Raw genomic sequence first — 15,130 nt, forward strand, 5'->3', positions numbered from 1 at the left:
TCATACCGCCCCATAAGCAGAAAAATAAAAAAGTTATAGGGTCAGAAAATGACAATTTTAAACGTATAAATTTTCCTGCATCTAGTTATGATTCTTTCCAGAAGTACGACAAAATAAAACCTATATAAGTAGGGTATCATTTTAATCGTATGGACCTACAGAATAAAGAGAAGGTGTCATTTTTACCGAAAAGTGCACTGCGTAGAAACCGAAGCCCCCAAAAGTTACAAAATAGGATACCGACTTGAGGAAGCGCAAAAGAGCGTGAAACAGTCTGTCCCATTCCGTCCCCTGCCTCCCCGATATCCTGCTGCCTGTCACCCCCGTGATGCTTGAATAAAGTTAAGTTGGATGGTAAGTGCTGTCCTGTCTTCTGTCTTCACACAGTTATATTGTACTTATGTGGACAGTGCACCGCTTACATCAACTACACATCAGGCGAACCTGTTACGTCCCTCCACTCCCTGTGAACTGAGTGCCCGAGTCCTGCATGTGCCGGGTCATTCTCGTTATCATCCTGCAATAAGTATAGAGATGAAAGCATGGCAATAGAAGAGATAATACCTGCAAAAATGGACAACAAAAGTGTCCAATAGCACATAAACAAAAAGTACTTGCCAGGTCCTGAGACCCGCCACTTACATACACCAACATACACCTTGCACACTGCTTCATCAGGGGGCAAAATACCAACTAAAATAGTGTAAAAGTCACCTAAAGTACTGAATTCCATTTGACTTCTGTTTTAGCTCTGCTTTTTTATCCAGTGAGAGCAGCCAGCTCGACCCTGTCACCTTTCTCCCAGTGTAGATTAAATGAATTCTCCATTTTCATTTAGCAGGTTAAGACATAAGTAAACATACCAGGCACGGGGGTGCAGGTTTATCAAAGAGATTCTATTTCATTTTTTCATTTTCCCCTTAACCTCATAGGGTTTCTATATTTACATGTTCAATATTAATTCAAAATCAATAGGCTTTAGTGAGACAGGAGAAACATTAGTTCTAGCCAGTGCCCTACAACAATGACTATATCGCAGAGCAGGTGCACACAATAGGCCCACACTGTGTCGCCTTATAAAGGCTGTTGTTTCCCTTTAATTGTATGCCCCTTGCCTTAAAATGCCTGCATTGTTCTTTATCTTATGTGTTGTTCTGTTTTTTCTCTTCTTGACCTTGTTTTTCATATTTAGATCACTTTTTCGTTCTTACTTCACGGTGCTAATATTTAACTAAAATGTCTGTTACATAACCTTGAAGGGGGTCTGCCTGTTTAATAAGTAGCCTGCATTTTAATGAGTTCTCAATGGATCGTGTTTTCTTTGTGCAATGTTGATATATTATAATGAATATGCAGGAAAAACTAAGAAAAGAGGTTGCCCCGTTTACCGATCACCTTATTTTTATGAACTCTACATCCTAGCAATGTAAAAGAGAAAAGTTTGTCTTATCTATGGGTTCTGTCGCTGAGGTTTTCATTACATTTATTGTTACTTAAATCTTTTCAACAAATTTTCACCCTAATTCTTAAAGCCACCTTAAACTTGTATTATCTATTATGTTATATTTATAGATCTTGGTGACCTGCCAATAAATAAGGAATTGAAAGCATCACTGTTACTTAAATAAACTTTGGACTTGTCACATAGACATGTCAAAAGTTTAGATCAGCTGGGGTCTTAATCTTTAGGCATAACCAGCTTGGCACAGAATCCATCTCATTACAGGGATTGGGCTCCATTGACTCCCAATCAGATAGACTGAGCAGTGAACCAGGGAGTAAAGCATGCAGCATTGAGCTTCATCCAGCTACATCTTACCATAAAAGGGTCTCAACACTAAGACCCCAACTGATCTAGTTTTTTGTACGACTATGCGACATGTCAAAGTTTATAAAAAAAAAAACAGAAACACTATAGGGATACATTTATCATTGTTTGCTTTGGTGAGCAAGTACTGAAGGTTTTCTTTTTTTTTTGCTTTTGTTCTGCTTATGTGCTACATATTTATCATACTATCACAGGGGGTTGATAATTTGGAGCAAATAAGCAAAACAAAAAAGTTGCAGCTGAGACTTTTGTGAGACTTTTATGCGACTTTTTAAATTCGCTCACGTAAAAAAGGGAGTTTTGTAGTAGACTTGCAACTTTTTTTAAGGTTTTTTTTGCCTACGTGCGACTTTTGAAGTGAAAACTAAAATTTGCTTAGGTAAGGCTGTTTGTAACTTCTTGCTTACCCACAAAAGTCGCACAAAAAAGTGCTTAGGCGCACATGCCACTTTTTGTGCACCCACAGTAAGCAAAAAAAAAAAAGGCTCTGAATATCTATAACTGTCCCCCATAATGTACAATCTTCTGCTGACTGTAAAGTAAATATCTTTGATGCTGTTATTATGCTTTTGATAAAAACTGTGATAGATAGATAGATAGTTGGATGGAGCCATGTGAGGCTGAAGCGACGTTTTGAATATGTGAGAATCAAGTTTTTCACCTTATTTTGTGGAGTGCTCCAACATTTTGTACCAGATAGATACGCATTAAACAAATAAAGATAAATTGCATAGTTTGTTCACAGCAGAAATGTTTCCTTAGGAATGTTCTTGCTATGAACATGAGAGAATAAATTTATATATGTTTTTTACTTGGACTTACTGGAGTACAGTAAAAATAATTAACCATATGTTTGGTCAGCCTGCACCAATCCCCATTTCATATAGTGCGCTGCTTTTTCATTGTATTTTTGTTATAGCAAATATGTAAGGGAAACAAGTCACCCCTACTAAGTTCTTAGCACATATATTTGCTATAGTTTGTGTATATTTTACATTATGCAACCTTGGGGTCCGAATTTGCAGTTGTAGACTGGGACATCTGCATTGCTTAAAGGGGTACTCCCCTGGAAAACATTTTGTAAATTACTTCTATTTAAAAATCTTTTCTTTTTTAATTTTCTTTCTGTTTGACCGCAGTGCTCTCTACTGAGACCTCTGTCCATTTTAGGAACTGTCCAGAGCAGGATAGGTTTGCTATGGGGATTTGCTTCTGCTATGGACAGTTCCTTAAATGGACTGAGATGTCAGCAGAGAGCACTGTGGTCAGCCAGAAGGGAAATTCAAAAATAAAGTTACTTCCTGTGAAGCATACAGCAGCTGATAAGTACTGGAAGGGTTAAGATCTTTAATTATAAGTACAAGTTGATTTAAAAGAAATGTTTTCCAGTGGAGTACCCTTTAAGTCACCATGTTCCATAATCATATTATGTATGTATCTATACATAGAAAATCTACATAGATCATTTATGTATCTTTGTTCGCGTACATAGAGACCGGTTCTTTCTTACCTTATCTCTGAACTCAATGGGGAGGATTATAATCCCAAAAGCAGTGAAAAACAAAAAATAATTACATAATTTTTGCGGAAAATCTGATTGTGCGCAAAATGTATGCAGTTATTTGCCATATTCTGCCACTCTCCCTAAATGTGACTGGCGTTGCGTGAAGGGGTGTGTTTTTGATCGTCATGATTTATGACTGTGTATGTAGAGGTATGCGCCTCTACATAAATCTGGTGAGCCGGTGCGCTGGCAGGGGATTCATTTAGACCAGGTGTGAGACACTGGTCTTAATAAATCATTCTCCCCCAATGAGTCCTGAGATGTTTGGTATATTTAATGCACTTATATGGGGGAGAAAGAGAACGTGGATAAAGATTGATTATTTATGTCAAAGAAAGGATATGGGAGGTATAGGTTTACCAGATGTATTGGCATATTTTTTGGCAGGGCAATTCTATTTTTTGACAGAATGGAGGAAATTTGGATTGCATAAGTATATCATAGATAATACTAAAGGAAGGTACGACGACATCTTCCAGGTGCAGGGCAGCTGCTGGGGAAGAAATGGCGGAAATTCCCAATAATTAGGGCGATGGTTAGAACATGGAACCATTATAAAAAAGAATTAGGCTTAGAGGGGATGTTAGACTCCGCCCCAATTTGGGGGAATACAGACTTAAAGGGTTTGAGCAGGAATAGACTTTCCCTCTTTGGATGTAATATAATTAGTGATATTTGGGAAGGTGGCAGGGTTAAAGAATGGGGGAAATTAAAGGAAGAATTTGGGTTGGGGGAGTCATTGTGGTTAGAATACGTTAGTGTTAAGAAAGCTATAGACACAATGAGGAGAGAGGAGAAAAAGGAAATAAAAATCAGAACAGAAGAGATTAAGAAATTAGAAATGGAAGCTATAAAGAACTACACAATGGCGCACCTTTATAAGATATTGAAAAGTTGTAAGGCAGAACCCCTAAAACACAAAAGTCTCCAAAAATGGCAATTAGAGCTGGGCACTCTAAACAAATGTAATTGGACTAGTGTCTTTAAGAATATTAGAAAAGCATCCCCTAATGTAGATCATCAACTAGTCCAATGGAATATTGTATACCGGATATACTATACCCCAGGTTTCCTCTATAAAATAGGTAAATGCATAGATAGTAGTTGTCCAAAATGCAAAGGGGGGGATGCAGGTTTCCTGCACATTATATGGGATTGCCCACTGATACAAGGATTTTGGGAGTATGTAATTTAAGAGGTGGAGCAACAGTTGAGGTATAAAATCTAAAATAACCTGGCCTTGATCCTCTTAGGTGATGATAGTAACGTAAAGCTACCCAAGGAAAAGAGAGGAAAAATGTTATCACTCTGTTTTTTTGTTAGATTAGTTATCATTCGGAAACGGCTGGCTCCAGACCCACCAGTTGTCAGGGAATGGAGAGAAATTTTAAGGCAGTACAGGTAGTAGGATGGGGGGGGGGGGGGTTGAGGGGTGGGGGTGGGGTGGTGAGAGAGAGGGAGGGGAGAGTTAGTTTTTTCTTTGGGGGGGGTGTGGGGTAATAATATTGAATGAGGTATTTAAAATAAAAAGAAGAAAAAAAAATCACTCTCCCCCAATGAGTCCTGAGATGTTTGGTATTAGATTGACAGGTTTTCACCACAATAGGATTTCATGACACTTTGTCACTAAGTGAATATTGTTTGTCTATGTGAAGACACCCAGTGATTGTTATTTAAATGAAGCCTTTGAGTGTTCTGTTAGCATGCTGTGATATTGTATCATATTAATTTCATCAGATATTGGAGTCCTTGACTAAACTGAAGTAAAGCTAAGGGCAGACACATCTGTAACTTGAGTTACATTGCCATCATATATTAGGTACGAAGAAGGAGTATTGCACTTTATAGTAATGGCATGGTAGATGTCATTACATTTATATAAGTTATATGATAATGTCTATTGTGAGACAGTGACAGGAATTGTCATCAGAGATCCCTATATTTCCCCAAAGTACCTGTTGGATGTGAATACCAGGTTTCAGAAAGTGCATATCTTATCAAGGGCAAGCTGGGTGACTTTTGGGAAATGACTATACAACTGAATTTTTTTGGTTGGGTCTTATGGAATCTGATTTTGTTTTTAGTAATATAAGGGGTAAATTGTTATAATGTTGGTGTGTAATGTTCACGCTACAGCACTTGAAGCCATACCCCCCCTCCAAGTCTAGCCCAGCCCACTTGGCGAACGTGGTGCAGATTGGCTAAAAGTTGCAAAATATTTGTGCAAACCAGGGGTTTGCTCAAACGTTTGCAACTTTTGTCCAATATGCGCCAAGCTTAGACATTAATAAATTCCCTGAAAGTTTATTATGTTCACATGTATGGTAGTGCCCTCTTGGTCACAAATTTCTTAATATTAAGTTTGCCTTTTCCAGAGTTGTGTCAACACTAGTCTGTCTCCAGGGTTCATTGACTAAAGTGGTTAAAGGGAATCTGTTGGTTCTAAATCACACTCAGAGCTCAAATGTCAAGGAGGCTGTGCTGAGATGAAGCATGCACTCTTCCTCCCTCCACCACCCACCCTACCTTGACTGATTGACAGACAGTGCTTGGTTTACAGAAATGAGGTGTGCACCTTACAGCTTAGTACTTTAGCTCTAAGCATGATTTAGAGTGGACAGATTCCCTTTAAAAGGTTATATACTAGGCTGTTCTACATATTATCCTGTGCCAGGAACTTGGAGAACAGAAACATAGAATGTGTCGGCAGATAAGAACCATTTGACCCATCTAGTCTGCCCTAGACAGATACTTTATTAAAATTGTGACTTAAAATCTAATATTTCTGACAAGGTATGGGGTTAGTTTCTTTCAAAGCTGGGTTGGAGTGATTTGTTGAGTTTGTTGTTATTGTAATCTTATTCCAATTTCTATGCAAGATACATAAAATCTGGAAAACATACTTTACCATATATGACCATGACCACTTATTATCATTCCTGACAACAACAGCATCTACATGTGAAGAGTATGGAGACCATGCATTCTAAAGCTCAGCTGAAGCTTTTGGTATTACAGGTGATTTCTGAAAAACATTATGTAATGTCCAATTGTGAACACCTTGTTCTAAGGCTATATAATTCCCTTGGATTATCTACCATATTTTGAGATAAACATGTATCTGAATGTTCTGATTTTGTGTTGGTTGGCTGAACAGCTTGTTGAGCTGAATGACAGAAGTTCTCTTATGTTACGTGAAAATTGCTAACAATGAGTGCAAAAATAATAGTACTGGTCATATACACAGGGTCTCTCAAAGGGGATATGGCTGAAGTCAGCATAAATAGAAAGAAATAAGATTTAGATGAAACAGGGTGTAATTTCTTAAAGCTGCCTGACTAGAGCATTGGGATAATACTCTAATTCTGGAATACTGTTGTAGGTTTACCTTAATCCTATGTAAATCCACTGATAATATATTGTTAGTATATAGTGAAACATCTTTGAGATGTCCACCCTGTGAAGAGTATAATAAATGAGCAACAGAAAAAAAAAAAATCTCACAGAAAATTCGGTCTGGATAGAGGGGTGGTTTTCTTATAGGTTCTAAGATATATGCAGTGTGCGTGCATATGTGTATGTATATGTATATATATATATATATATATATATATATATATATATATAGGCGATTGGCAAGAGTGGTGACTTAAACCGTCTGGCAACATCTTTGCAATCTTTGGGACCCCCGCGATCTCCGTGCAGCACCCAGCCTTCTAAAAGTTATTTTTTTAGAAAGCTAGGTTTGGGGCGTCATTGTTGTGATGTCACACCACGCCCCCTCGTCACCTTATGCCACGCCCTCTCCATTCATTTCTATGGGAGGAGACATGGCGGAATGCTGGGTTTAGGTTAGGGGATAAGATGTCTAGGGACAGAGTACCCCTTTAAGGCCTTCCATCTGGTATTGTAAACAGAGCAGTGGGGGAGGGCTTATACTGCAATCAATTACCTTACATTCAGGCATGAGTTGGTAAGAAGGAGAAGAAGGTGGGAATAATTGTTCTCCTTGGGCAAAAAGGCAATATGAGACAAATTATATCAATAAGGAGGTATTATGGAAGAAAATTCTGCTCTTTTCTTGTATCTTGTGTAATTTTTATATAACACTGTTCCTTTAAAAGTAAGCATGTTCTGTATAGATGGGTGATGGGCAATCATTTGCTCTAGTGAGCCAAAGAAACTTCACTCTGACATAATATAGTTGTAAATGTTTTGGGTGAATTGATTGACAAAACTACAACAATATCTTCAGGCATTTTTCTAATAGGTTTTTATGTTTGTTTTTTTTCACATATATAGGGAGACTCTTCTACAAGTTCTATCACTGAGAAGTGGCGTGCGGTAGCAGACGAGATCAAAAACATTTTCAATATTGCAGTAAAGTTGCTTCATGAGAAAGGAAAGATGAAAGCCAGCCAAGCAAAAAGATACTTATCATCCGGTACCTATATATTTCTCCTATGGGGTTTTGTTACAGGTTACTTTAGAGATTACATTTGGCAAATGTTGCTAGACACAGTGGTGTTGCAAGGGTTGGTGTCACCTGGTGCGGTAAAAAATGGTGTCACCCCACATTCACACCACCCCCAAATAATTTTTTTTACCCGGTTATGACAAATGCCAGTAGTGTAGCTCATTGCGGAAAATTATTTCCAGTATAGTAATCAAATATACCAATTGCCACAGAATGGTGCAGTGCTATAGAAGTTTTAACCATTTAAAACTAAAGCTCCCAGTATGACCTAAGCAGTGGTAAGGGGATGCTGGGAGTTGTTTCACCTATCATAACTGCAGAACTTACAAGTGACTCCACCTCTGATGTGACATAGTGAGGAAAATACACAATAATTTCAGTGACTACAGGTGACGTCTCTCTATAGTCTTCCCTTATCTAATTCAGATGGTACATGCCGCCGGTACTTCATCCAGCAAAATCTTCTCGCTGCAGAACATAACGCCTAAATGGCTCCTCACTATGTCAGCGCATTCTGATCCTTTGTATGAAAACAATAATCACTATACAGTCATGGCCCTAAATGTTGGCACCCCTGAAATTTTTCAAGAAAATGAACTATTTCTCACAGAAATGGATTGCAGTAACACATTTTGCTATACACATGTTTATTTCCTTTGTGTGTATTGGAACTAAACCAAAAATAGAAGGAAAAATAGCAAATTGGACATAATGTCACACCAAACTCCAAAAATGGGCTGGACAACATTATTGGCAACCTTAACTTAATATTTGGTTGCACACCCTTTGGAAAAAATAACTGAAATCAGTTGTTTCCTATAACCATCAATAAGCTTCTTACACCTCTCAGCCGGAATGTTGGACCACTCTTCCTTTGCCAATTGCTCTAGGTCTCTCTTATTGGAATGGCGCCTTTTCCCAACAGCAATTTTGAGATCTCTCAACGGGTGTTTAATGGGGTTTTGATCTGGACTCATTGCTGGCCACTTCAGAACTCTCTAGCCCTTTGTTGCCATCCATTTCTGGGGGCTTTTTGAAGTATGTTTGGGGTCATTGTCCTGCTTGAAGACCCAAGATCTCAGATGAAAACCCAGCTTTCTGACACTGGGCTGTACAGTGTGACCCAAAATCCATTGGTAATCCTCAGATTTCATGATGCCTTGCACACATTCAAGGCACCCAGTGCCAGAGGCAGCAGAACAACCTCAAAACATCATTAAACCTCCACCATATTTCACCGTAGGTACTGTGTTCTTTTCTTTGTAGGCCTCATTCTGTTTTCGGTAAATAGTAGAATCATGGGCTTTACCAAAAAGCTCTATCTTGGTCTCATCTGTCCACAAGATGTTTTCCCAGAAGGATTTTGGCTTACTCAATTGCAAAATTTAGTCATGTTTTTAATGTCTCTGTGTCAGCAGTGGGGTCCTCCTGGGTCTCCTGCCATAGCGTTTCATTTCATTTAAATGTCGACGGATAGTTCGAGCTGGCACTGATGCTCCCTGAGCCTGCAGGACAACTTGAATATCTTTGGAACTTGTTTGGGGCTGCTTATCCACCATCCGGACTATCCTGCAATGACACCTTTCATCAATTTTTCTCTTCCGTCCACACCCAGGGAGATTAGCTACAGTCCCATGGATTGCAAACTTCTGGATAATGTTGCACATTGTGGACAAAGGCAAATCTAGATCTCCAGAGCTGGACTTGTAACCTTGAGATTGTTGATATTTGTCCACAATTATGGTTCTCAAGTCCTCAGACAGTTCTCTTCTCCTCTTTCTGTTGTCCATGCTTAGTGTGGCACACACAGACACATAATGCAAAGTCTAAGTGAACTTCTCTCCTTTTTATCTGCTATGAGGTGTGCTTTTTATATTGCCCACACCTGTTACTTGCCCTAGGTAAGTTTAAAGGAGCATCACATGCTTGGAACAATCTTATTTTTCCACAATTTTGAAAGGGTGGCAATAATTTTTCCAGCCCATTTTTGGAGTTTGGTGTGACATTATGTCCAATTTGCTTTTTTTCTTCCTTATTTGGTTTAGTTCCAATACACACAAAGGGAATAAATATGTGTATAGCAAAACATGTGTTACTGCAATACTTTTCCGTGAGAAATACTTCCTTTTCTTGAAAAATTTCAGGGTGCCAACATTTAGGGCCATGACTGTAACCCTGCTATACACTGCGCTCTCTGAATATAATATTCCTACACACTGTACCCTCTGAATATAATATTGCTATACAATATACCCTCTGAATATACTACCACACACTGTACCCTCTAAATATAATACTACCACACACTGTACCCTCTGAATATAATACTACCACACATTGTACCCTGTCCTGTCCCCTCATCATATTAATCCCCCCTGTCCTGTGCCCCCGACATAATAATAATGTCCCCTGTCCTGTGCCCACACATAATAATTATGCTCCGTCCTGTTCCCCCACATAATAATGGCTCGTCCTATTCCCCCCTACATAATAATTACTTCTGTCCTGTGCCCCTCACGTATAATGCCTCCTGTCATGTGCCACATATAATGCCCCCTGTCCTGTGTCCCTCATATATAATGCCCCATCATATGTGCCCCTCTCATATAATGCCCCCTGTGATGTGCCCCTCAATTATAATGCCCCCTGTCATATAATGCCCTGTCATGTGCCCCTCACTGATAATTCCCCCTGTCCTGTGCTTCTCACATATTCACAGTTCTGTGTACTGACATAAAATGCCCCCTGCCCTGTGCCCCTCAGATATAATGCCCCCTGTAATGTGCCCCTCAGATATAATGCCCCCTGTAATGTGCCTCTCAGATATAATGCCCCCTGTAATGTTCCCCTCAGATATAATGCCCCCTGTATAATGCCCCCATAGTGCCCCAAACATAGAAAAATAAAACAATCATACTCACCTAATCCACGTTCCCACAAGCAGGTCTCTCCCTTGCTTGTGGCTTGCGGCCACGGGGACGGGATCTCCGGCAGGCACGTTGACGTCCCATCATCGTGCCAGCCTGCCGGGGATCGCGTCCCTGCGGCTCACACGCTGCAAGCCAGAAGTGTCTGCAGCTTGTGAGTAAATGGAGAAGCGGGAGACATTAATTCATCCGCATTTTAAGACTACACTAAGCCACCTATACTCATGGCAGCAAAACTGCTTACACCAAATCCTGATTAAAAACCTTATTGCACCAACAGAAAAAGGATGGCCCATATATTCTTTAAGAAGGCATTACAAAATTTGCTCATTTTTGCATCTTTTCAGTCATTTTAGGCCTTCTTTGCCACTTTAAAGAAAGTGGGCAGGGCATAGCATGAATGGGGTGTGGCATCAAGTCACCTGACACATTTACTATAATTTACCCTAGGCTGAATTAAATTGAGCTGCAATCTACACCAGCACATAGCTGGTGCAGATTTCAATCTCTGGTGCATAGACAGTCACAGATGCAACATATTTATTTTAAAGGTATGCTTCCCTTACTAAATTTATTTAGAAATTTACACCAACAGGCTTCAGATCAAGACCGGCATGTAAAATACTGGTGTTTAGTAAATCTGGCTTTATGTCTTTTTCTGATTATAACCCAACAGGTAGTATTTTTTTATTGTTTGCTGTAATGATGGCTCTGTTGCTAAAAAGTTAAAAATGTATCAAGTTTGGAGTTACCCTATGTTGTACATGATAGGAAATTTCATAATATACTTCCTTTAAAAGGGAAAGTCACACAATTTAAAGTTATCCCTTACCCAACCACTGGGACCCCCGCTGATCACCAGAACATAGGAAAAAATGTAGTGGACCGCGCATGCATGGCCAGTGCTCTACTCATTCTCTATAAAGCAGTGTTCAACTTCTGTGCTGCTCCATAAACAATGAATGGAGTGCTGGCCACACATGCACTTTTCTCCTTTCATTGCAGGGGACATTTCCCGCCGTTCTGTTGATTGGTAGAGGTCCCAGTGGTCGGACCCCATGATCATCTAGGTACCCCCTATCCATGGCTTTAAATTGTGGAAATACCTTTTCCATGTTGCATGCCCCAATCACTGACAATAGACATTGAACAATTGAAGTAAGAGATCTATTAGCCAATGACAAGTAATGAACTGTATCCATCAGTATTGTTTTGATTTCATTAACAGAATATTTTTGTTTTCCTTAGCCCTGGAAGACGAGTTTGACTTCGCTTTAGGAAAGCAAACAGCTGCATTTTTAAAGAAATGTGTTTGCTATATTCGGAAAATTTCCAATATTGAAAAACATGTGAAAATACCCGAGATGTCCAAGTATACTGATGTGATAAAAGTGGAAGGCAAGAATGTGCGAGACCCAGAGGCCCTTGAGAAGATGGTAAAGCTCAGGGATGAATTTATTCCAACAATCGTTGCATCATCCAATCTACGGGTTTACACCTCAGTGACACATTGCGACATGAAACTGGGCTACTCTCAAGAAGTGGAGAACCATTATGTGGATGGACTTTGCAAGCAGTTCTATGAAGACATGATCGATATCATCCAGGCAACTGTGCAACAGAACTTTGAAACCGAGACAGATCCACTGTATGATGAAATCTTGCAGCATTTATCTTTATGTAGAACCTACTCTTCCTTTTATGAATACAGATGTGAAGCGCTAAGCCTTGTTCATAAATACATACAGCCTTCCAAATCAGGGCATAACAGCCCATTAGTGGTATATGGTGGACCATGCACTGGGAAAACACTCCTTTTAGCAGAAGTAGCCAAAAAGGTAACAGCAAATCAGCCTATTTCTTATTTGTCTGTTTTATAAACCTAAATAATTAAAAATTTTAATGAAAAATATTCGTGCTCACATCTCAAACATTCTGTTCTACACTTAATTTTCATGATCTAAGTTTCTGATGCATGTGAAGCCTTTTGTAGGTTAAATGTAAGTACTGGTATACAGATGGGACAAGATTTCTCAGTACACTTAGCACATTTTAGCAGATGTTCCTCATTTCCGCATTGGCAGAATTGTTTACTGACCGCAACACGTTTATGAAAGACCAGACTACGAGAAATTGGTTTGTGAATATCAAGCTTTTATGTATATAGCTTGAAATGTTACAATCTTAACTACATAACAAACTATAGACCCATAGTACTTCTTCAAAAAATCTAAAATGTCTTCCTTTGCATTAATGTATAACAGGATAATTCCAACCTGTCCAGTTTATATTTCTGTTGAAACCATTGATTTGGTGAGACAATTGGCCATTTCCATGAAATATGGGAATGGCCAATTGTCTCACCAAATCAATGGTTTCAACAGAAATATAAACTGGACAGGTTGGAATTATCCTGTTATACATTAATTCAAAGGAATATATATATATATATATATATATATATATATATACTGTATCCTAGCCAAGAGGATTGTCTTTATTTACTTTCATTACTCACATCAGCCATTGGCTACCAATGGGTCCCAAGTAAAATTTTAATTTTTTTGGCACATTACTTTTATAGGAAGCCAAGCAATATATCTGTATGTTTTTGGAATGTTTTAGGAAACTAAAATACGTAGCAGAAATACATACAAACACGGAGAGAATATACCAACTCCATACAGCTGTTTTCCTTGATTGGAACTTTTTTATAGAATTTTTTAAATAAAGCACAATGTCAAAAGTTTTAGCGGTCAGGTGTCAGTGCTAATACCCCCTCCCATCATTAGATATAGCCCCGTGGGAGTGAACTCACTCCCCGGCTAGCTGGATGGTTTGACTGATTGAAGGAGAAGAGTTTCATAGACTTTTAATGGAGCCCATCTCCTGCAATCAATTGGATAGAGCTCCAAGCCAGGGAGTGAAGCTTACTAAAGCACACTGCACCCAACTATATCTCATGGTCAGAGGGGGGTCTCAGTACTGAGACATATCTGTGAGACATGTCAAATGCTTATTTAAATGAGACGCTTTAAGTCAAGGATTATAGTTCTACAAAACAACAGGGCTGACCACTGAATGCTAGTAAGAATTTTGGAGGCCACTATGCTCTTGCAAGCTTTCAGTGCAACAGAATTTTTTTTTCACCCTACTCCAGATCTTTGCCTCCACATAATCCTGTCTCTGAGCTCTACATGCAGTTCTTTCCCTCCCACTGCTTGGTTTTTGCTCTGATATGTGTCTGAATGTTTTATTTGTCATAATCCTGGTAGTCTAAGGTATTTAATAAGTAAATGGCAACATTCCTGGTGGACTAGTGTAGAAAATGTGTTAATGCCACCCCCTATAATAGTCCAGTGTACTTGAGTGATTAATGTCAACATCTCTTGTGATCTATGATGGTGAAAAGTTAATGCAAACCTTCCTAATGTTCTAGTGTAATGAGGATGTTAATTAATGATCCCTAGTGATCTAGGATAGTGACATAATTAATGCCAGCAACCATGTTTTGTGTTTCATATCTACTTTGTTGTTTAGACAATCAGATTTTATTTAGTTTATTGTATTAAAAAGCTAGTGTCACGATGCCGGCTGGCAGGTAGTGGATCCTCTGTGCCAGAGAGGGATTGGCGTGGACCGTGCTAGTGGATCGGTTCTAAGTCACTACTGGTTTTCACCAGAGCCCGCCGCAAAGCGGGATGGTCTTGCTGCGGCGGTAGTGACCAGGTCGTATCCACTAGCAACGGCTCACCTCTCTGGCTGCTGAAGATAGGCGCGGTACAAGGGAGTAGACAGAAGCAAGGTCGGACGTAGCAGAAGGTCGGGGCAGGCAGCAAGGATCGTAGTCAGGGGCAACGGCAGGAGGTCTGGAACACAGGCTAGGAACACACAAGGAACGCTTTCACTGGCACAATGGCAACAAGATCCGGCAGGGAAGTGCAGGGGAAGTGAGGTGATATAGGGAAGTGCACAGGTGAAGACACTAATTGGAATCACTGCGCCAATCAGCGGCGCAGTGGCCCTTTAAATCGCAAAGACCCGGCGCGCGCGCGCCCTAGGGAGCGGGGCCGCGCGCGCCGGGACAGGACCGAGGGAGAGCGAGTCAGGTACGGGAGCCGGGGTGCGCATCGCGAGCGGGCGCTACCCGCATCGCGAATCGCATCCCGGCTGGAAGCAGAATCGCAGCGCCCCGGGTCAGTGGATCTGACCGGAGCGCTGCAGCGGAGAGAGTGTAGCGAGCGCTCCGGGGAGGAGCGGGGACCCGGAGCGCTCGGCGTAACAGTACCCCCCCCCTTGGGTCTCCCCCTCTTCTTAGGGCCTGAGAACCTGAG

The 15,130-nt window shown here is 40.1% G+C and overlaps 1 protein-coding gene across 8 annotated transcripts in view; it reads left to right on the forward strand.

Annotated features, from left to right (window-relative positions):
• NWD2 (NACHT and WD repeat domain containing 2) overlaps positions 1 to 15,130 on the forward strand; it is a 328,260-nt gene that overhangs the window by 299,388 nt on the left and 13,742 nt on the right. For all 8 annotated transcript variants that reach the window (XM_056556307.1, XM_056556317.1, XM_056556298.1 and 5 more), the window contains 2 exons: positions 7,695 to 7,836; positions 12,045 to 12,634. In XM_056556307.1, the coding sequence (XP_056412282.1) occupies positions 7,695 to 7,836; positions 12,045 to 12,634 (732 nt within the window). The remainder of the gene's footprint in view (positions 1 to 7,694; positions 7,837 to 12,044; positions 12,635 to 15,130) is intronic.

This window comes from Hyla sarda, chromosome 1 (assembly GCF_029499605.1).
Source record: "Hyla sarda isolate aHylSar1 chromosome 1, aHylSar1.hap1, whole genome shotgun sequence".
Lineage (NCBI taxonomy): Eukaryota > Metazoa > Chordata > Amphibia > Anura > Hylidae > Hyla > Hyla sarda.